This window comes from Montipora capricornis, chromosome 13, assembly GCF_036669925.1.
Source record: "Montipora capricornis isolate CH-2021 chromosome 13, ASM3666992v2, whole genome shotgun sequence".
Classification (NCBI taxonomy): Eukaryota; Metazoa; Cnidaria; class Anthozoa; order Scleractinia; family Acroporidae; genus Montipora; species Montipora capricornis.
This window is the reverse complement of record NC_090895.1, coordinates 31,346,562-31,366,384: the sequence shown is the minus strand read 5'-3', so window position 1 is coordinate 31,366,384 and position 19,823 is coordinate 31,346,562. Positions and strand designations below refer to the sequence as shown.

Here is a 19,823-nt window from a genome sequence, read left to right as displayed (position 1 = left end):
ATCTATTTACTAGTATCTCTCTCAAAGTTTTACACAAAAATAATTTCTTTAAAAATTGTTCAACCGTCACTTCTGAAGATTTATTTTGTATCATACGAAACGTCAAGTTAAAATGCATTATAATATGTTTATCACCACAGTTTGTTCATTGTTTTGATCAAGCTTTCAACGGACCCTGTTTGGGGTTGCTCATGACTTTGTTGAGATGACATTTGTTGATCAACAAATGTTAAACTATGTGTCATGTTTATCATTTGTTTTGTTGAATGCTGAAGTAAATCATTAAACGAACTTGAACGATAATAGAGGCAACATCCATTCCGTTCAACAAGTTTCCATTTGTCGAACTGCGGAAAGTGCACAAAGTAGATGACACACGCTTCAACAATTGTTGATTAACAAAATAGTGTCAAAGCCAGTGTAGTCAGCGGTTAGTATATGCTATAAAACCAAGGTGTAGCGACTGAACCTCTGCTTTTTACCATTCGAATTGATAATGTTTTCAAACTTGGCAACAGTGATTGTAAAAAAAAAACCCTTGTGAAAACTTCGGTAATTCCTCCATTTCCATTTAGCCTTGTCAATGAATCATCGTCTTAATGCCAGGCTGTCGTTCGAGGTGATGTTAGGCGGCTCAAAACAATTATCGCCCGATTGGTCTTCGTCCGGGAGACCCAGACACCAACCAAGAACGATATCCATGAGAACTTCATAGTAAGCATCTCCAGAATTCGTACACGTTTTTAGGAATTCTCCACACACTCTCCTGCAAGGAGAAACGCGCTTTCCTTCGGAACCGCGAGGGAAGATTCCAAGGCGGCCGCCAGGCTAAGTATTGAAATGTTGAAATATGTTTTTACAACGATTGTTAAAAACTGCGCGGATTTTCTTTTGAATGATTCATCGAGCCTCTAGTGCTGTAATAGCCAGCTGCTCTGCAGATTTCAAAGGGACTGTTCAATAGGCTTACGCGACATCCTGCAGTTGATGCACCGATCACAGAAAGGAAACTGAGAAACTCAATAAAACATTGTTCAAACAAGCTACAGAGAGAATCCAAATGCAAAACCCGCGCATACTCAGTAGGACGCACCATACAAAGCAACGTCCAAAGCCGCAGATTTTGCGAAACACTTTGCACCAGTCGCGTCAATTTACCATTGAACTACAATCTTGGACAGAATAAAATGGAACAGAAATGCCCCCTCTCCTCTTTCATGACACGGTCTCAACAAAATGTACGGGTCATCAACATCTTTCACTGGTAAAGGAAAGGAACTTGAGTTTTATGTTTTTTAAGTCCCACTGATGCGCTGTATTTATTAGACCGTGTAGTCATCGACTGGCCACTCAAGAGAAAGAAAAAAGGAAAAAGAAGAAAGAAACCGACTTTCATTTATGCGGTCCTCACGGACTGCAAGCAGGATTTTATGCTTTTTCTGTAGTCCGCCGTGTACCTAAGAAAGAAGTCCATTCACTGGTCCATAGTTGTAGTTTATCACGATAGTCCATGGACTGGAGGTCAGTACCAACCTCGTGTCTTTTTTCTTAATTATAACATATTCACGCACAACTAACTGATAACGAGATTACGAAAAGACGGACCACAATGAGATGAATTCATTTATCTCTTGCGAATGATTTCCGAAGAAAATTTGAAAAGTACTAATGAGATCCGTCAGTAGTCTCTCAGTAAAGGCTGAAGCGATCTCACTTATTTGTCATGACTAATATTTGGACCTCGGCTGAGAGAAACATCACATACAATGCTACGTTGATTCTTTTCGAATGGTAACTCTAATAGCTGCGACCATTTGTCTATAACTACCAGAACTCGTTCTGTTTTTTTTTTTCTTCTTAATTACACTTCTTTATACTTTAGGGATTCTAAATGACCTTTTTAAAAAAAGGAAACCTAGTTTGTCTAAAGTATAGCCTCGGAACGTTTTCAAATGACTTCATCCCCGCCATCAGTGTTGGTGGACGAAAACAAATTCTCTCGTTAGCTTCTTTTGTTTATCCACCTGAAGTCGTACATTTCTCTGTTGTTATTGGTGTCTCAAGAAGTCGGTCGAAAACGTCCTATAGTGGTAGTCATAGTCAGATGGAGCCACTGATCTCAAGGAACGGTTCGGCACCCAACACTACGCTGCGTAACAAATTCTACCGAGTTACTGGCTAAGTTCATCCATGTTGTTTTTCAAATCTCTATGTTTTGTTCCAAAGGCGCTACATCGTCTTCTTGCCTTTTGTACGCAGACTGACCCGGAGCACGCCACCATTTCCACCAGATGGCGCCCCCAATTCCGACGGCTACTAAGAGGAAGGTTACCACAACCGCGACTGCAATTATGCCCCCTTTGACCGCCGTAGGTTCGGGAGTTGTTGCCGGAACGCTTGGCTCCTGGCTTGGGGTCACTGTGGGCGCTGAAAGATATTAATTGGATCACTAGCAGTTAAGGATTGAAACCATGTGGGGACGGGTTGCTCGAAGCCTGGTTCGCGCCAACCGTTGGTTAAGAGGTATCAAAACCTATAGGTTTCCATGGTATTTAACGCTGGTTAGCGCTAACAATTCTTCGAGCAACCCGGGCCAGATTGTTTGAGACAGTAAGTCAACAATGGCTTACCGATTCGATTGAACTTACCGGACTGTGATATCGCAAATACACAGCCTAAGGCGAGCCACGAAGGCTCGGTGCGGGGCTTACGTGCGACTGGGAGCGGGACATGCTTTCCATACCGAGCTTGAGACTTCGGCCAAAAATCGGAAATAATAGAATGACAGGATATTTTAGTTGCCATCTTCTGCCCTTAACAGGTGTAAATGGCTACGTGCTGCTCGACAAGGCAAGCAGAGAAAGAAAACACGACGTACTACTAGAAGTCAGCGGAAATGGTGTAAAGCTGATGAATGCTGTCACTAGCTCAGCCGAAACGTCAATTTCAATTTCAATTTCAATTTTCTGCGTTTTACCCGAAAAAGTTAGTGTTTATTATCGAAAAAGCAGACAAAAAAGATGATAGTCGAACTTTTGTAGTACAGTGAGTGCGGTGTCTCGAGCGTTGTCTTGCGGTAAATTAAGCAGGCATGTTGCAATGTTGGCCACTGGAGGACAACATACGCTTTCATGACACGGTCTCAACAAAACGTTCGGGTCAGCAACATCTTTCAATGGCAAAGGAAAGGACTTGAGTTTACGTGCTGATTTTTATTGAGGAACGAAAAGCTGGCGGAGAACCTGCAGAAAACCCTGGAAGGGAAGGTCGAGAGCACTTCTTGTAACCTTCCTTTGCGGCCAGCAGCTTTCTGGACTTATTTTCTTCTCGAATTTTTCCTAGAAGCCTAAATTAGGTCTATATGGACCCGAATGAATGACTGCTGGACTAAATGAATAACTCCGTTTGACCGTTAAACTAGCCTGCGTAGCAAGCGTTTCCGTGCTGTTTCGGAGCAAAGAAAGACCGAGGAACGAGATTCTCGGTTTTGGCCGCGCGAGAAATGAAACGAGAGGCAAAAAATGAAAGAGGGGGGAGGGGGAGGGGAAGGAAGGAAACCCCCTCCCCGCTTACTCGCGCCATTTTTCGCGCGGCCTTTGCTCCCCCTCGCGCCATTTTTCGCGCGGCCTTTGCTCCGAAACAGCACGGAAACGCTTGCTACGCAGGCTACCGTTAAACTGACCCGCGCAAACTAACTCAATGGCAACCGGAGTAAAAGAAAGTGATTGTTTCAGTTTGTTCCAGTTGACAGCATGTCGAACACCGATAAAATCCTGAAAATATTTTTTTAGAATGCTAATTGTGTAGCGAGCAATCACCGTGATGTTCAAGACAACGCCAGGTACCTAATATCCGTTGCTGTTTGAGGCTTAGGTTTTGTGAGTCACATCTAATCATTTTACATTACTACATTACCATTCCTGGAATATCATTAGGACGTTACCGGCGTTTGGGTGAACTTACCTACAAAGTACCGAGCCCAGAGGAAAGGAGATGGCCAACCACTTCGCCTACAGAACCCATGAGATGTGGTTTCATTCCCCGAAGTACTGCAATATTCAGCATCTGGAAAATCATTCCTGAAAATTATATGGTATGAAGTTATCAGTATCTGTACACAGGGGAATCTTTGTTTACATTTTTGCCTTATTATTCTTCTTTACATTTTTTGCCTTATTGCCCATCGTTTTCTTATCTATTAACCCAATATTGAAAGTGCATTGCATAATGAGCTACCTCCGAGACTTTGAGCGCAATAGGCCATTTCCGAGTTCATGTCTGCCTCCTTTTCAAAGCGAGTCTAAGTGCGAAGTTTTTTTGTAATGGTAATTTATGAATGAAAACTAATTTTCATAACAAAAAATTCGCACTTAGACTCGCTTTGAAGATGAGGCAGGCTTGAACTCGGAAATGGCCTATTTACCGGATAATCTCTGAGTAATGACGCTTTGAAAACTCGAAATTTTACAAAGAATGTTGGGGCCCATTAGCTCTTTTGTCACCCAAGAATTTATCGGTTTTTGATGGCTAATAACTCACCTGTTATCAAAGCCGAAAGGCTTAAAATTGGATATTGAACTACAAAACACGTTCTTTTACCTTTTGAAGTCAATTTGTAAATAACATGATGCCTTCTGTCAGCAAACTCGTATGTTATTAAGACAAAATGCAAACAATGACGTCAGCAAAGATTCGCTTATTGAGCCTTACACAAGGTCTACTAACAAGGATAAACTGACCTGAAAAACCCCGGACAGTCCTTGGTAATCTGATCACAAACAGACTGACAGATAGTGTAATATCCATGACCTTTGAGTTCAAATTCATCCGCGAAACATGGCGGCATATACTCTCCACAAAACAGCCTCTTTATGTTTTTTGGCACTTGGGGTATTTCTTCAGGTTCATTCGAAGTCGCCGCGGAAAATCTGTCTCCAGTTCTCCCTCTTTGTACTCTTTATCGTATGCGAATTTGTAAAATCTCTTTTGATGATCTTCAGATACAAGAGTGTAGTTGGACACACCAAGAGTCTTACAGGCGGGAAAAATCAATTTTGAACAATTTCGATCCAGGGGTCCTACAGTCAAACACAAAGAGAAACAGTTGAAGAAATGGAAAATAATAACGTAATCCTAAATATCGATATCCAACCCAATCCGCTTGCCCTTTCAAACTCTGGAAATCTCAGTGAGAACTATTGTATAATCGTTATTTTAAACTCATCAACTTTATCAAACGACTTACGCGTAACCTGGAGTTGCTTACGTAAGAGATATTTTGCGTTCGTTTTGTCGTTTTAATGTGCACTTAAGAGAGTCACATTAAAGTTCTATAAAAAGATTCTGTTGATAAAAACTACATAAACCTTTGATGCTGTCATTTGTTCTGAAGTTGGGCGGTTCATGACATTTTCCACTGCTTGCTTTCTTGTCAGGAAGCACGTGACAAAGTGGGATTGAATATTCCAGAATAAAATTAGGTAGTCTTTTCTCACACTTTTTCAAAAACTCGCTACAAACTCGTTTGCAAGGCAGAACACGTTCTTGTCCTTTAGAGCACTGTGGAACGAAAAATGAACAAGCCATTGTCCATGCTGACGATTCGTTTGCGCAGCCATCAAGTATCCGGTAAATTGAAGACTGAAGTTCTTTCGCTACGTATTCCATCTTTCCTTTTGTCAAGCCTGGAGGGAATTGAAACGTTTCGTTATAACCAGCCGCAGAGCAAAAACGGAAAGGTCCTTCCACGAAGTTTTTGCATTGGCCAGTTGAGCGAGCATAACGCGAGTGCTTCCGTAAAGACCCAGTGAATCCTGCAAAAACATCGGCGTTCAGACCGCAAAAGAACAAAAGAAAGAAACTGAAAAAGAAATGGATCATGATCGAATTAACTCGGTTCAGGTTTGTTTCGCAAGAACTGCAGTCAAGTTCTTGTCTCCGTGTGTTCAGTTTAAGCGCGCAACATTGATTATAAATTCGTGACTTTGACAAAATTGTCCGCTTCAGTTTGCTGACCCTTTTGTTCCGATTAAGTGATGTGGTTAGCAGTGATATTTGTCATTTAGGTTGTTTATTTGGGGCTGAAGTCATATCCTAATTAATGCTGATTATTTCGCTCTCGTGTCCCTGGAACAAGAACGTTAATTAAACAACCTAATATGAACTCAGTTGCCGTGTACTTTCCTTAAATCCGAAGCGGAGTGGTCGTTGCAAGTTTTCCTCATTGCAAATTAACTTCAGTTCATATTACGAAGTCAACCGTGATGTGTAGTAATGATTACCTCAGGGAAACCAAACAGTTGAACGTCAGTATACAATATCGCAATTCGACAACGTAGAGTCGATTTTATTCACTTGGCTTCCACAAACGCCAGGTTTTGGATATCTTAAAAGGATAATTTTTCCGTTACAACAAAATTTAGCCCCAAAGCAACTCGTTAAACTGACTGATTAGTTTGACCTTTGTAAAGTATTTCCAAATTTTAAGTTTTTGCTTCAATAAACCAAGGTCCACAGACGCTCCTGGGTACCAGTAGCCCGAGGATCTTTCCTCATTCAGAGATGTTTTTCGCTTCCTTCGTTCCTTCGTCCGTCCGTCAGTTCGTTTGTTCATTTATTGCTGAGCAAATTTCACAAATATTCCTCTAGAGCCATGAACAAAAATTTGTTCTTGAAAACCCAATAAAGTAAGATCGGTCGGTTGAGAGAAGTCCTGACGAGGACTGAAAGGAAGTCGTCCTCTGAGTCAAGTGATTTGTGTTGTGTCGGCGAATCGTATAACTACTTTGGTCTTTGACCTGATTGGTCAGTAGAAACGTGCCTTCATGAAATTCAATAGATACTGTCAGTTCTTTTCAAAAGGCTTCTTCATCGGATAAAATAAAACTTCAATAAATGATGCAGGATATATGATTTGTTTTATATATATTTCAACTGCGGAAATGCATGGAAATACGTGACCAACTCCTAGCTGGGTTAATAGCTCAGTTTTAAAGCTTAGCATTCTCGTCACAGAGAAGAGCTCTGATCTGGGGTCGAGTTTGACTGAATGTCCACGTCCAGGTTGCCATAATATGATAGAAATTTTGTTAACCTGAGTAAGCGCGTAGAAACTTGAACAACGCAGGAGAACTGCTTCGTGAGTGACGGTTCTGCATGATCGCACTCAACTTTAATCATTATCACCTCTAGAAGTGTTTCTGGACTGTCTCCAATTTGCTAAAATAATCCCTAAAAAAGTACTTTCCGTCTTGGTAAAAAAGCTATAACAAATATGGGCTTTTATGTGCCATTCTCATAATGTGAGACTTGTTAATAAATAGAACATCTTCCATGCCAAACTGGAGTTGACTTGTGCTTGGCCAGTACAAAACACGTTTTTATCAGATGGCATATAAGTCATCCTCTGTCAACACTATGTCCGTCATCGATTGCTTTTTGTGAGCGAAGTGAACAAATTTTCCCAAAAATTGATTGTTGCACTTACACGACTTTTCGCTGCCTCGATGACGCGGAAATCACATCAAAAACTTGAACATCTCATTTACCAAGCTTTAGTAAAACCTCACTTTGATTACTGTGACATTGTTTGGGGTAACTGTGGGAAAACGCTACGAGACAAACTGCAGAAATTGCAGAATAGAGCAGCCCGTTTGTTGACATTCTCTATCTATGATGCTGATGCAACCGAGCTACTCGAGTTTTTAGGGTGGAAAAATCTTGCACGCCAGCAGGAAATTCATAAAGCCACCATGGTGTTTAGATGTCTACACGGGCTAGATCCAGAGTATCTGTGTTCAAAGTTTACGTGGCGTGACTCTGTTTATGACCTCAGGGACTCTCATGTTCCATTACCGCGCACTAATTATTACCGAGAAAGCTTTAGCTACAATGGCGCCACATTATGGAACAGTCTACCATGCGATATAAGGACCACAGAGTCTCTGGGGGTATTTAAACGTCTAACGCACGGCAATCACGGAAAACAGCTTTTAGTTTATAGTATACAGTTTGAATTTTAAATATTTTAGTGTATTGTGATATGTATTTTTATGGGTTGATGAATTGATCGTGTTTAAATAAAGATTATCTATCGATCTATCTCTCTATCTATCTATCTAACAAGGACGTTAAAAGCGATACTTCAGAAAAAGACATAAATCCTTAGTCCAAAATTTGACGTCCACTCCAAGGTTTAAGCTGTTACAACTTCGTTATCGTGCTTCGGTGTGATTGGTCTAATATCTGTCTCCTAGGCGACTCATTCCACAATTGGTGACCAAAGAAAATCACCAAACAAAAGTAATCAAGTTACTTCGACGCACGTGGCTACCAGCAACTTGGCACCAGATTCAGAAGAGTTCTCAACGCGGCGATGAAAGCCGCACTAGTAGGGCCGCTTTTTCTGTCCGTTCTGGTTTTTCTACCCAACGGTGTTTCTACAAATATATGCCACCGATTAAAACTTTCCTTATTTCAAAGGTGCATTAAACTTGGCTACAACTACACGGCCCGTTTTCCGGAAAAGCTCACCATTCAAGAGAGTATCATTGGAAATCATCTGGAACGAGATACGAAACAATTTGAACAGTGCTCAGAACATCTAGACACTATAATGTGTGCGATGTTTGTTCCTAAATGCGTGGAAGAGCGCTATGGCCCTATATTGCCGTGCAGATGGATATGTGAGGACTTCGTCAGGGACTGCGAACCCAAAGTTGAATTTGAAAAACTCGAGTGGGTAAAAGGTCTTTGCCCGTTACTGCCTTCGTCAAAAAGCGAGTGCTTTGAACCGACAGATTACAAACCTCGTGACACATCAAGTAAGTGAAGATGAAGAAACTTGTTTATATCATAACATTTTTAACACTGAAATCGACAATTTTGCGGATAGACGCAGATTCAAAATAGTTTTCGTTACACATGAAAGGCTATTAATTATGACTAGTTTTATAAGACAATCTCGGAAACTGCAAGAATTCATTTAATTACCTTGATGATTGACGATAATTTAACACCACCTAAGAATTGCGTGATTGTTTGATAATGTACATTGCCCGATCAGTTTTTCCCTGAGCGAATTGTTGAGTTGAGTCGAGTGTTGTAGATTGTAATGCAGAAGAATTAAATTGTGAGTATACAGGAAACGTTTCTCGTTGTGCGTTTTCGACAGACAAATAACACGAAACAACAGCTGATGATTTAAATTTGAGTACAATACAAGAGGACGGAGTTTTTTTATGGACTTGAAAATCGATTTTCCCCGAAAAATTTTCAGTACCCTGGGAGCCAGAGGATTTTTTTTCAAAGGTCTGAGAGGGTGCTACGCAAGTTGGAGACAATGACCAAGGACTCGGTCATTGCCTCCAACTCGTGAAGCACCCTCTTAGGCCTTCGGAAAAAAAAAGTACCTCTGACACCATGGGTCACTTCAAAAGCTATAAAGCAAACCATTTCCACATCCCCGCAAATCTGAAAACAGAAACAAGTTATTATGTTAACTTGCGGCCATGTGTTGTTAAAAACACTAAGAAAAAGATGCTGTCGTTAATTAAGAAATTTTCGTAGTTTTTAACGGGACGCGAAAGTGCTTTATATTTGTTCAATACGGGGGCGTGTGAGTTTACGCTTTAACTGTTTACAGCTTTACAAACAGAAATCCATCTCGAGACTTTGATTTCCGTCTTTTATTCCCTGAGCAGGTGCCAAAGAGGTAGAATATTTGCATGGAAGAAAAGAAAACAATAGCTTGCAAGTGGAAAAAGCGCGTAACGATTAAGACTGTATTGTTTATTGTCAGTTTTAGGAAATAGATATGTAGGCGTGGTGGTTAAGCTCCCTAATATTTATCGCTCGCTCACCGCCGCTTGCCAGCGCTCCGCATGAGAATCTCAGCAGGCCTGCTCCAAATTTCACTCAGCTTTTCAAAGATTTAAGCCTGTAAAATGAGTTCCAGCATTATTGGAGGCTGTAATATGTGGTCCAGCGTTACTAGTGAAGTTAAAGGCTCCTCCTCGTCTTGTTATGTTTGATCCGCGCTGCAGTAAAAGCACACCTGTGAAACTAAAAGCACAGAAAAACGTTTGATAAAGGCCATGTAACTGAGTTTAATTTTGTTCTATCTATATGCTTCAATACGAAGACAATCTAATGTTCTCCAAAAGGCGTTTTATCTATTAATCACAATGTACGGTTATTGACAAAGGAGATCTTTTTCTTGCATTTTTGCTGTGGCTTGGCCAACATGGCAACAAGCAACAGGTTCTGGGCGTGTTTTTCATATGATTAAAATTATTTTTCAACTGCATTTCACTACAACATTCATGTAGATCACCTTACTACAGATTTAAGGTCATCACCGTGACATTTATTACAACATTGGAAAAGGCACGTTTAATTTTTGAAGAAAGGGTGGGGGGAAGGGGGCAAGAAAGTCACGAAAAAAAATTATTCGAAACAGTGTAGTAGAAAACAATCGTTCATAAATAAGCACGGGAAATAAATTTTAGCAAACCATAAATTGATACTGGGACTTATATATTTAGTAGATAAAAAAGTGAAAAAATGCCCACGTATTCAAGAATTTCCACTGCGTGACCTGCCTGATTCGAATTCATTTTAAGTTAACAGTTTTATCGACCTCTTTTTCAGTTCCTGTTTTACAGAACTGTACCAAGCTTCAAATGTCTTCTTGTTCTTATCTTGGTTATTCTCATACAACTCAAGGCCAACAGATGCAGTTTATCCTGGAAAATGTGCTAAGACGGAAATTGAAGACATTCCAAAATAATTCGGCCCTTTGTTTGTCAACGCTTAAAAAGATATACTGCGCTGAGTTTGCTCCGCCGTGTTTCCCTGAGGATAAAGAGGACATTGTTCTCCGCACAGTGTGCAAGCGCGATTGCGAAGACGTGAAAAGGAAATGCCCAGAGGTCTATAAGGAACATTTTGGCGACCACGCTTACTGTGAACAATTGGCAAATGAAAAAAGTGACTTGAAAGGATTCTGTAAACTTACAAAATGGCCGACGGCAGTTCGATGGCCTTCTCGCCCAGAACATGTTCGCACAGGTAACTTCAGACACCATAAACCCTTAGTTCATATGTATCATGAACAGAAAATGTTTGTAACACTGATTGGTTCACAAGCCGAGGTTGCTTGCAAACTGATCGCAACCTCTGACAAAGAGTCACCCGCAAGAACTGAACAACTTTTGTCACTTTGTATGCATGGCCGGTTAACATCAAATCAGAAAATGTTTGTAAAACACCTTAGTGAATGATTTCAGTGATTGTTTTTGACTCACACACACAACAAGACAGTAGATGGCACACACAACTGAAACGAGTCGAGGTGGCTGGCAAACAACTGCAACCTATGACTATTTTCCACATCAATTTTAGATAAAGAGTTATCGATCTTTAAGTAGTAGATAAAATATGAGCGGGAGATCTGTATGGGCGTTTACAATGTCGAGCCATCGTAAACGTCCATACAGATCTCCCGCTCATATTTTATCCTGCTTATGAAATGAATACATTAAATTGAATGCAAAGTATTGTTATTTTAATCAGTAGAGATCTGTATCAAAAGTTAATGAATACTAATTAGCTGAGCAGGAGTTTGTATCAAAAGTTAATTCTACTGTTTAATAATTCAGTTGATTTGTATTGGGGTTTACAGTTGTGTACATGTGATCTGAATACTGTGCTGGGATTGGTTTGCACCCTCATGAATTATTAATGAATTTTACAAACTTTACTAAAGTTGCTTTCTTGTTTTCAGCAGCACCTGTTCCAACCACACCAACAACTATTTCTTCGTCTTCGGCACCTTCCAGCGTTTCCTACGACTTGAGTCCCGTTCCACTCGCCGAAGTTCCCACATCATCGATCGGAATCATCGTATTTTTCGTTGTCACAACGATGTTAATCATTGGTATTGCGACTGTTCTTACTTTCGTTAAGAGACAGGGTCTTGATACACAAGGAAGGATAGCGCTGGGATATCTACATCATGTAAACGAATCAGGACAAACTACTTTAACAGTGTCACTGAGTTAAGACTTAAGTGTGGTGCTTTGTTTTTCAGTGATGTAGGTACGCCGGGGTTCTACGTTCGCCGGGGAGGGGTGATATTTCATGATATTGGTACCCAACCTCGTTCTCAGGGTCTCTATCGTCAACTCGGAGACCACCCTGGGAACCAGGTTGTATTGGTAACGTGTAAAGGAATATCAGAGGAAATTGGAATGTCAATTAAGACGCTAATGAGGTGCTTCTGGTCTGGTAACATTTTGTGTTGATGCCCCTGTTTGCGCTGGGGTGGATAGTGCAGGTTTATTGGTACAATGCAAGCCAATTAGGGGGATACTACGGTGACATCTCTCAGTCATCTCTTTGTGGCATCACATGACGTAAGCTGTGACCGAGTCACAGCTTACGTATGTTCACAGGCACTAAGAGTTATCCTACTACAATTTTAGTTAGTTTATCTACTATCCTGATCAGTCTTTTGATGATTTGTCCGTTTCTTCATTCACTCTCATGACAATTTTTTTATATTGTTGATTGTCTGTCATCGCTTTTATCCTTTAATTGTCAGTGCTTATCATCCAGTGAACTCTATTTTCATCAAACGGGAAACGAACTGATAAAATGTTCGAATTCCCTGGCAAGTTTGAAATTCTCCCCAACGAGACACTTGGACCACTTCGCGTAACTCATACCATAACTTAGTACCATACGTACTTTTTCCCGAGAATACACAAAACACTCATCTGGTAATAGGATAGACAAATCAAATTCAAGAACAATGAGATGGTATCATTGATAGGAATTCTTTGCACAAATCTTATTGCTCTTGATGGTTTCCCGCACTAAAAAATAATGATATTTACAGTATGATTCGAAGTTTCAAAGAACATTGTTCCAGTCTCAAACTTCTAAAATTTCATGGTTTCTTGTACAGCTTATTTCCAACACAGGAAACCAAGTATCTTTTGGTAAGGTCCGATTTGAATTCTTCTTTCAAGCGGGAGATAACATTGCCCTTCCTGTGCTCCTTGCGTGCGCATGCTGCTTAATGTCTCCAAAATGAAGTCAGACGCAGTGACTGCACACTTCAAGGGGCTATGTCACGTTATTTTTGGGTGTTAATGGGAAATATTTCCTTTCTCACGAATGTATAACTCGAAAATGGTAATGTGGAATTCCTTTACTGATAACATTATCGTTACAACACAAACAAGATGATTCTGTGCAAAAACGACCTTTATCCAGGCTCAGTTTTCAATAAACTCGAAAAACGTCGGGCCAAAATATTTTCAAGATTACCTAAATGCAATCCTTTTCAATCTTTTCAGTTTATGTCCCCATGCTTCTCTTTCTTTTATGTTGTTTGACAGTTTTAAGTGGTTATTGCAATGTTTCATTCTACTTTTTGGGCATTTTGGTTGTCACGAAATTAAATCATTTTGCGTGACATAGCCCCTCTAAATATATATCGCCAGAAATCTCTGAATTGGTTAAGACGCCGGGCAGAACTCAAGGGGACTGTCAAATGTAGCCTATACACCCTTTTAATAAGTCTAATATATGCCGTTTTCCGCTAATGACGTCAAACTCATGCTTTAAAAATTTATCCAGAGATGTACAAACGCTTCAAGCAAGAAAAGAAATCGGAAAAGTTTTAGGCCTTTGTACATTTCTAAATAAAATTTGAAAGCAAGAGTTCGACGTCATTAGCGGAAAACGGAATATATTAGACTTATTAAAAGGGTGTATAGGGCCGGAAATTTTTCTTTCATACACCCTTGTGTATTGAAAGCTGGTCACAGATAATCCGGTGGGCGAGTTCTCCGGGGTTCAACCTCGCAGAACAGCACTCAAGTGCAGTGTCTAAGGGTACCGCCTCCAGTGAATTTATTTACTTCGTGCTTCGAATTAAAGAGTAGCTTAAAGGCCCACCTTCCACCGACAGGCATGGCACAAAGCTGAAATAGGCCTTCTGCAGCTTGTGATCACATGGTACAAAAACTGCCATACTGGAACGCAAATTGCCCACTGGGATGTCTAAAACAAAGAAAATTTGGATTAACTTTTTGTTTTATATGTCCCAATGCGCAATTTGCCTTCCAGTATGGCGATTTTTGTGCCATGTGATCACAAAGCTGCAAAGGGCCCACTCATCCAATTAGATCGCTACGATAAGCAATGCGAATTTCCATTAAAAAATTAACCGTCGAAAAGCCTGTCGGTTGAAGGAGGGCCTTTAATGTAAAGCTAACCTTTTTTGGAGGAAAAAGGAGCTATAATGCAAAACAGAAAAGTAAAGAAAAAAGGTGACCTTATATTTTATTACGAAATCATTATAAAAAGAATGTAGAATATTTGTCTCTTTAAATCTAGGAAAATTAGATGTTTTGATAGATCCTGGAAGGACGTTCCACTGTTTTGCAACACTGGAAAAATCTGTAAAATCACCGCTAAAATGACCTCAGTACTTGCGTGCTACATTAAACAATCCATAAGTTTAAAGCCTTTCTTGCAATGACCGTAAGACCAAACTGTCTAATATTTAACAATACCAGTCAGTGTAGACTGCGGAGTGCAGACCAGGGATAAAATGCATACTGAAGCTGATTTCGAAGGGTACTGAGATGTTCGGCAAAATGGATATTAAAAAACGGCGATCCATCCCGAACAGTGGGCGTGAGAAAGAGTTCTGGAATCACCAAATCGGCGATTCGTCAATATTTCCAAGGGCACCCATCGAGCAATTTAAGCCAAAAGCCTTTGAGAGACATATTTAGGCTCCTTGTAGTGTATAAAGCCTGTCTAAAAAATTTTTTTTTGTATCATTTAAAATAATTTGATCTGTTCGGATATCTTAGCTGAAAATTGAAGTGTCAGAAAATTTTAGGGAATGATATCCCCATTTCACAAATTGCTAGGTGAGCGTTAACTTCTAAGAACTTCCAACCGACCCATTTGCTCATCCGAAACTACAAAGGTGATATTTTTAAGTGCCAAAAAATTGCACGAATATCCCTTCCGAAAACTTAAGGGACTACTTTTCCCTGGTTGCGCATCTTTCAGGTGATGTTTTAGTAAACAAGTCTGTAGCTGTTTGGCAACGTAGAACCGAAATTGTTAGAGCAGTTTGACTCTTCCGAACACATATTTCACCGAAGACTATCGTTGGGTGCCCCTGCATAATCCGCGTAAATGGGGGCCATTTGCTTGTCCGTAACTGTGTTTAAGTCCCATCAACCCCCCCCCCCCCGCCCCCTCCCCCCACAGAGTTTGTAAGTGGCCAAGAAATTTGTTTACTGACTAAACACTCAAGGCGGCCCTCAGAGCGGCCATGATGGCTTCTTGGACAGGAATTCTAAATTTTCTGTTCGCGATGTGTTTGGGACGAATTTGCATTTCCAATATCAAAAGGGCAAAAGATCATAAGAACCGTCTGGAGAATTGAATACATATCTCTTGTCACGCAATAATTAAACTGTTTCAACGGCAAGAACCTCCATCAGATTCTGACAACTGACTATTGACAGTTCTTGAAGGACCTCGAAGGACTTTGTAAGATAATTACTGGAAGAAACTACAGAATCAGTATTTTTTCGAGAAAGCATGAAGCTGCAATTCGCTGCATACTTTGCGGCTGTGTTGGCAATAACACAAGTGTCGCGATCTCGAAGTCTTCCACAATGTCGAGAAGTTAACAAGGAAAGGTTTCCTGGCTGCAGAAGAGAAAACTTCACTTCAACAAGTGTTTACCTCGCAGATGATGGGTATGGATATTCAGAGATTATGAAAAACATCACCGCGAAACTAGAGGATTGTTCAAAATACACAAATTTTATGCTTTGTTCGCTGTACGTACCACGATGCCAAGAAAAAGAGGCCAAACTGCTGCTTCCCTGCCGCGATGTTTGTGAGGCATTTGTCCACGACTGTGGCGCTAAAATGAACTTGGCTGGATTAAATTGGTTGAAGGCGTTGTGTGGTTTGTTACGGACGAATAAGACAGACCCTACGTGCTTCAAACCAAACGGTTTTATCGCCGAGGCTCCCTTCGGTAAGTATGTAATTAACGTAGGTTTACTGTAGCTGTCACCCTGCGGTTACCTCGAAGGTGAACAATTAGCATGAAGTGTTAAAAGCAAAAACGTCGACGGAAGCGGCCGAAACAAGCAATATTTCAGTATGAACTATCAATTTTTTCTGCTAACCCGTCTTCGGGCGTGAGTCCTCTTGAGAACTCTATATGTCAACCTTTTCCTAAGTTTTCTATGAAAGTGGAATGTCTTCGCTTTGGATACTGTAGTAAATCTGGAAAGGAGATCCGGCTATTTCTATTATCCCGATTATTTTCACACTTCTTTCTTCGCTCTTTCTCATCAACAGTTCCGCACTGTAACCAGAATGTGTCAAGTCAAATCTGTAATCAAGAGTCATTGAAGGGATCTCGTACATTTATACCAAGCATTAGTCAATCAGAGTTCCAGCAGAATCTAAGTACAGCCTTAAACAAAGCGGTCCAGATGGTGAGCAACCCAAAGTGCGAAGTGACTCTTAAGCAACTGATTTGTTCATCCTATACTCCTCCTTGTGAAGGGAACACGACGATGACGTTGTGCTTGTCAAAATGTGACATGCTTCGTGACAATTGCCCTAAGGCATTTGAAAGTTTTGAAGTTAGTAGTTATTGCGCTGAACCTGCTGACGGGAATCCAGACAATGGTTTCTGTGAGCTTAAGAGGTGGCCCAGTGCGAGACATTGGGATATGGGTACGTTTTAAACTTGTATAGAATGTGTGGGTCATGTTTTTAGATAATTGATGAACATATTCGTTAATTTGCAGGGAAGACTTCAATGCTACATTGAACAATGTCAACAATCCAAGCTAACTAAGGTGGCCTGGTGAAGTAATTCAGAGGACTGGGAAGAAAAATTTTAACGCCCTATCCCACAACCGCGCGTGGCCTTAGGCGTTGTTTCCAAACTCCCAGCAGTATTTCTATCGCCAAAACTCAACAGATCATTTCCGTGTCTACCACATTTTCTGTTACTGAATGAACATTCAAGTAGACCCGACGAGATCTAACCTCGCCTCTGCCATGTTAATTCGAAAATAAGGCCGCGCGCGGTTGTGGGATACGGCGTTAAAATCTACCTCCCCAGTCCTCCGAATTACGTCACCAGATCACCTTGGAAGAAGGCGCCGACAAAAAATGTGCTAATGCCCGAGATTTTACTGCCCTGAAAACCAAGAGAGCTTTTCCACTTTGTAGTCTGGTGATCTTGAACAATGGCGGTTTTTGCTAACTTCGACTGACATGCCTTCACGTCGCGTCAGTTGCTGGAAGCACTGATTCACGTTTTCACTGCCTGGGCAGAAGTTAAGTCACGTTGTTACTAGAATGATCGATTTGTGAACAACACGTGTCAGGATGATCGCGCGTGAGTCTTGATTTGACGGGCGAGTCTTCAAAAAATCGTCCTGGCTGCTGTAGGACCATTTAGTTTTGGACCTCGGATGAACTGAAGTCCTCAAAAGCTTGCATGATTCAATAACGCCGAAAACGAAAGGGAGTGCGTCCTTAGGTAGCGTGTGTTGAAGACAACATGTATCAGTGCTAACCTCGAATGAATAAGATGCTGTACGCTTTGGCCGCTCACAATCTAACTCAGTAGTTGTTTTGTCAAATTTATGATGTTACGAGGTCAAACCCAGCAAAATGACACCGCCCTCTTTTCTCCACAGATACGCCAAAGACACTGCTACCACTACAATTCCCAGTAGGCCTCATTGCTGTCCTTATATTGGTTCCACTCATGGCAGTGATATTTATTTATGTTGGCGTGGCTGTGCGCAGACGCTATGAGAAAAAGAAGAGTGGATACGTTCAGCAGTATCCAACCTACACTGAACCGTCCACTGACCCTCAGATAAACCCAACGATATAACATAATTTACGCGTCCCATGGTGATGTGCGTGTAAGTCCACAGTCAGAAACGGCTGCAACAATTTGTTTAGAAGAGCTTCCAAAAGGCGTCTTTGAGTTTCTTCTTATATGTTTATCCACGACGACAGTCCAAGGTTTGACTTACTTCTGCCAATCAGGTTATCCACATATGCTCAGTAAAGACTAGTTTTTTGCTCCAATTTTTTACACGAACAGACACTGTCATCCCAGACATGTTGTTTTATATTATGTTGCTTGCCTTGTATTGATTTGTTATAACATGCATTTTTAGTTTCTAACGTTCAGAGTTGTCAGTGGAACTGAACTACGCGTCCATGCAGTGAATTGAAGGTTTTACAGAACCGTGCTTTCCCTTGGTGGGTTTTCTTGAAACCTCGGCCCTTTTGTTTCGATTTTCTTTTTCCCCTCCTGGTCCGTCCTTAATTGGATGGGTGAAAATGGAAAAGGACACAAGATTCCTAGCCTTCGTCGCGTCTCGTCCCGGTTCTTCTTGTGACTTGGCCCTAAGTCTCATGGTTCCCTTCCCGTGAGCTATATAGGCCCCAAAAGGTGGTATTCCATTTTTTTAGCCATCTCCACATTCACTCTGATTGTGAATCGGGACAGTACCGGCAGCTATTACAGCGTCTCCTGGGATTGGGTCAGAAAACAAGGGACCAAAAGAAACAACCAGTCAACGATGGACTCTAACTCTAATCAACGTTCAGTCAGTGATGGTTTTGTCAATTTCCGAACCCCACAAATTCCCCGGACATTTTTTCAGGTCTTCCCTGCCTTCCCCCCCCCCCCCTCCCCTCCCCTCCCCTCCTCAGATCCCCAGATTAGGGATTTGCTAAATTTGGTAATACCGGGGGTGGGACTTAGAAACCAAGTGTATGAGAAGATAACTACCCGAAAAATTCAATTGCGGTCTTAACGTACTTTCTTTTGGGTCAGTGTTAGCATCTGCTGCATAATTTCCAGTTTTGACAAAATTTCAATTATTTCCTGGGTGTAATGATAGTCTGGATATATTAGAGTCTGCCTTCTTGTGGAGGGTCGAGAGTCGAGGGTAGCATTTCGAGGGTCAAGGGTTCTTAGTCGAGTGTCGAGGGTAAATTGTCGAGGGTCCCCTTTTACCGAAAAAGGTCTTAAGAAGGAAAGTAAAGAAGAAAATAATAAACTAGGGGATGTCTTTGTCTTTATTCCATATAATTTTCTTAGCTTTTTTCATCGGTCTGTTCAAAGTTTCTTTTTTTTTTGTGACAGTGAAAACGGTCTATATCACAACAAACGTACGTTTCCGGAGACAAACACAGACAACACAGTCGCCGCGATTTAAATTTTCGCTATCTTGAGGAACTATATATGGGCTATATAGGTATGTGCCGCTGTGAAGGGTATGGTTTTCAAGCAGTTTACTCTGGCATAGGGTATATAAATCAGAGCGTTTGGGTCTAGAATAGGGTATCATTTTTCACGAAACTGACCAGTTGGTTGAAGATTCTATCTAGACTAAGGAAACCAGGAATTGCTACTCAAAAATATAAAAAAATGAAATCGGCAAGTTTAAAGTTTCACGACTCAGCCTCAACAGCGTTGATAGACGACTATCATAAAACGCTACAGGATATTATTGACTGTCAAAAATCGGGATTCAGACGGAAATCGGTGGTATTAATACTGGTTAAAATTAAACAATTTATTGTCTTGATAATGCGTACGTACGTGCTTGCATTGCTGGACAAGTATAAATAAATCCTTTTTTAATAAAGAAGTGATTGTGGTATAAGGTTTTGTTTTGGCTTTGCTTTAGACTGTGCTAGTGACCTCAGTTTCTGGA

The 19,823-nt window shown here is 40.9% G+C and overlaps 2 protein-coding genes and 1 pseudogene across 4 annotated transcripts; 2 read left to right on the top strand and 1 right to left on the bottom strand.

Annotated features, from left to right (window-relative positions):
* Positions 1-1,284: 1,284 nt before the first annotated feature.
* On the bottom strand, positions 1,285-6,027 carry LOC138029302 (uncharacterized; annotated as a pseudogene).
* A 2,306-nt stretch (positions 6,028-8,333) lies between these two features.
* Positions 8,334-12,202, top strand: LOC138029303 (uncharacterized). Of its 2 annotated transcripts, none has more exons than XM_068877025.1 (3): positions 8,334-8,822; positions 10,651-11,070; positions 11,789-12,202. In XM_068877025.1, exons 1-3 carry the CDS (start codon positions 8,375-8,377, stop codon positions 12,061-12,063), a joined length of 1,143 nt encoding a protein of 380 aa, XP_068733126.1. In that variant the 5' UTR covers positions 8,334-8,374; the 3' UTR covers positions 12,064-12,202. The 2 variants fall into 2 exon arrangements, with proteins under 2 accessions (XP_068733126.1, XP_068733125.1); XM_068877024.1 differs by having other exon boundaries at positions 11,786-12,202.
* A 3,136-nt stretch (positions 12,203-15,338) lies between these two features.
* Positions 15,339-18,279, top strand: LOC138028528 (uncharacterized). Of its 2 annotated transcripts, none has more exons than XM_068876112.1 (3): positions 15,339-16,087; positions 16,417-16,800; positions 17,778-18,279. In XM_068876112.1, the coding sequence occupies exons 1-3, from the start codon at positions 15,640-15,642 to the stop codon at positions 17,978-17,980; spliced, it is 1,035 nt and encodes a 344-aa protein (XP_068732213.1). In that variant the 5' UTR covers positions 15,339-15,639; the 3' UTR covers positions 17,981-18,279. The 2 variants fall into 2 exon arrangements, with proteins under 2 accessions (XP_068732213.1, XP_068732214.1); XM_068876113.1 differs by lacking the exon at positions 17,778-18,279 and adding an exon at positions 16,875-16,952 and having other exon boundaries at positions 15,350-16,087; positions 16,417-16,556.
* The last annotated feature ends 1,544 nt before the right edge of the window (positions 18,280-19,823 follow it).

Bases quoted from the DNA above. Each gene is read 5' to 3' on its own strand.
- LOC138028528 (XM_068876112.1), top strand. From the start codon at position 15,640: ATGAAGCTGCAATTCGCTGCATACTTTGCGGCTGTGTTGGCAATAACA. The intron at 16,088-16,416 runs GTAAGTATGTAA...TCTCATCAACAG, and splicing joins TATCGCCGAGGCTCCCTTCG to TTCCGCACTGTAACCAGAAT. The intron at 16,801-17,777 runs GTACGTTTTAAA...TTTTCTCCACAG, and splicing joins TGCGAGACATTGGGATATGG to ATACGCCAAAGACACTGCTA.
- LOC138029303 (XM_068877024.1), top strand. From the start codon at position 8,375: ATGAAAGCCGCACTAGTAGGGCCGCTTTTTCTGTCCGTTCTGGTTTTT. The intron at 8,823-10,650 runs GTAAGTGAAGAT...CCTCTTTTTCAG, and splicing joins CAAACCTCGTGACACATCAA to TTCCTGTTTTACAGAACTGT. The intron at 11,071-11,785 runs GTAACTTCAGAC...TCTTGTTTTCAG, and splicing joins CCCAGAACATGTTCGCACAG to CAGCACCTGTTCCAACCACA.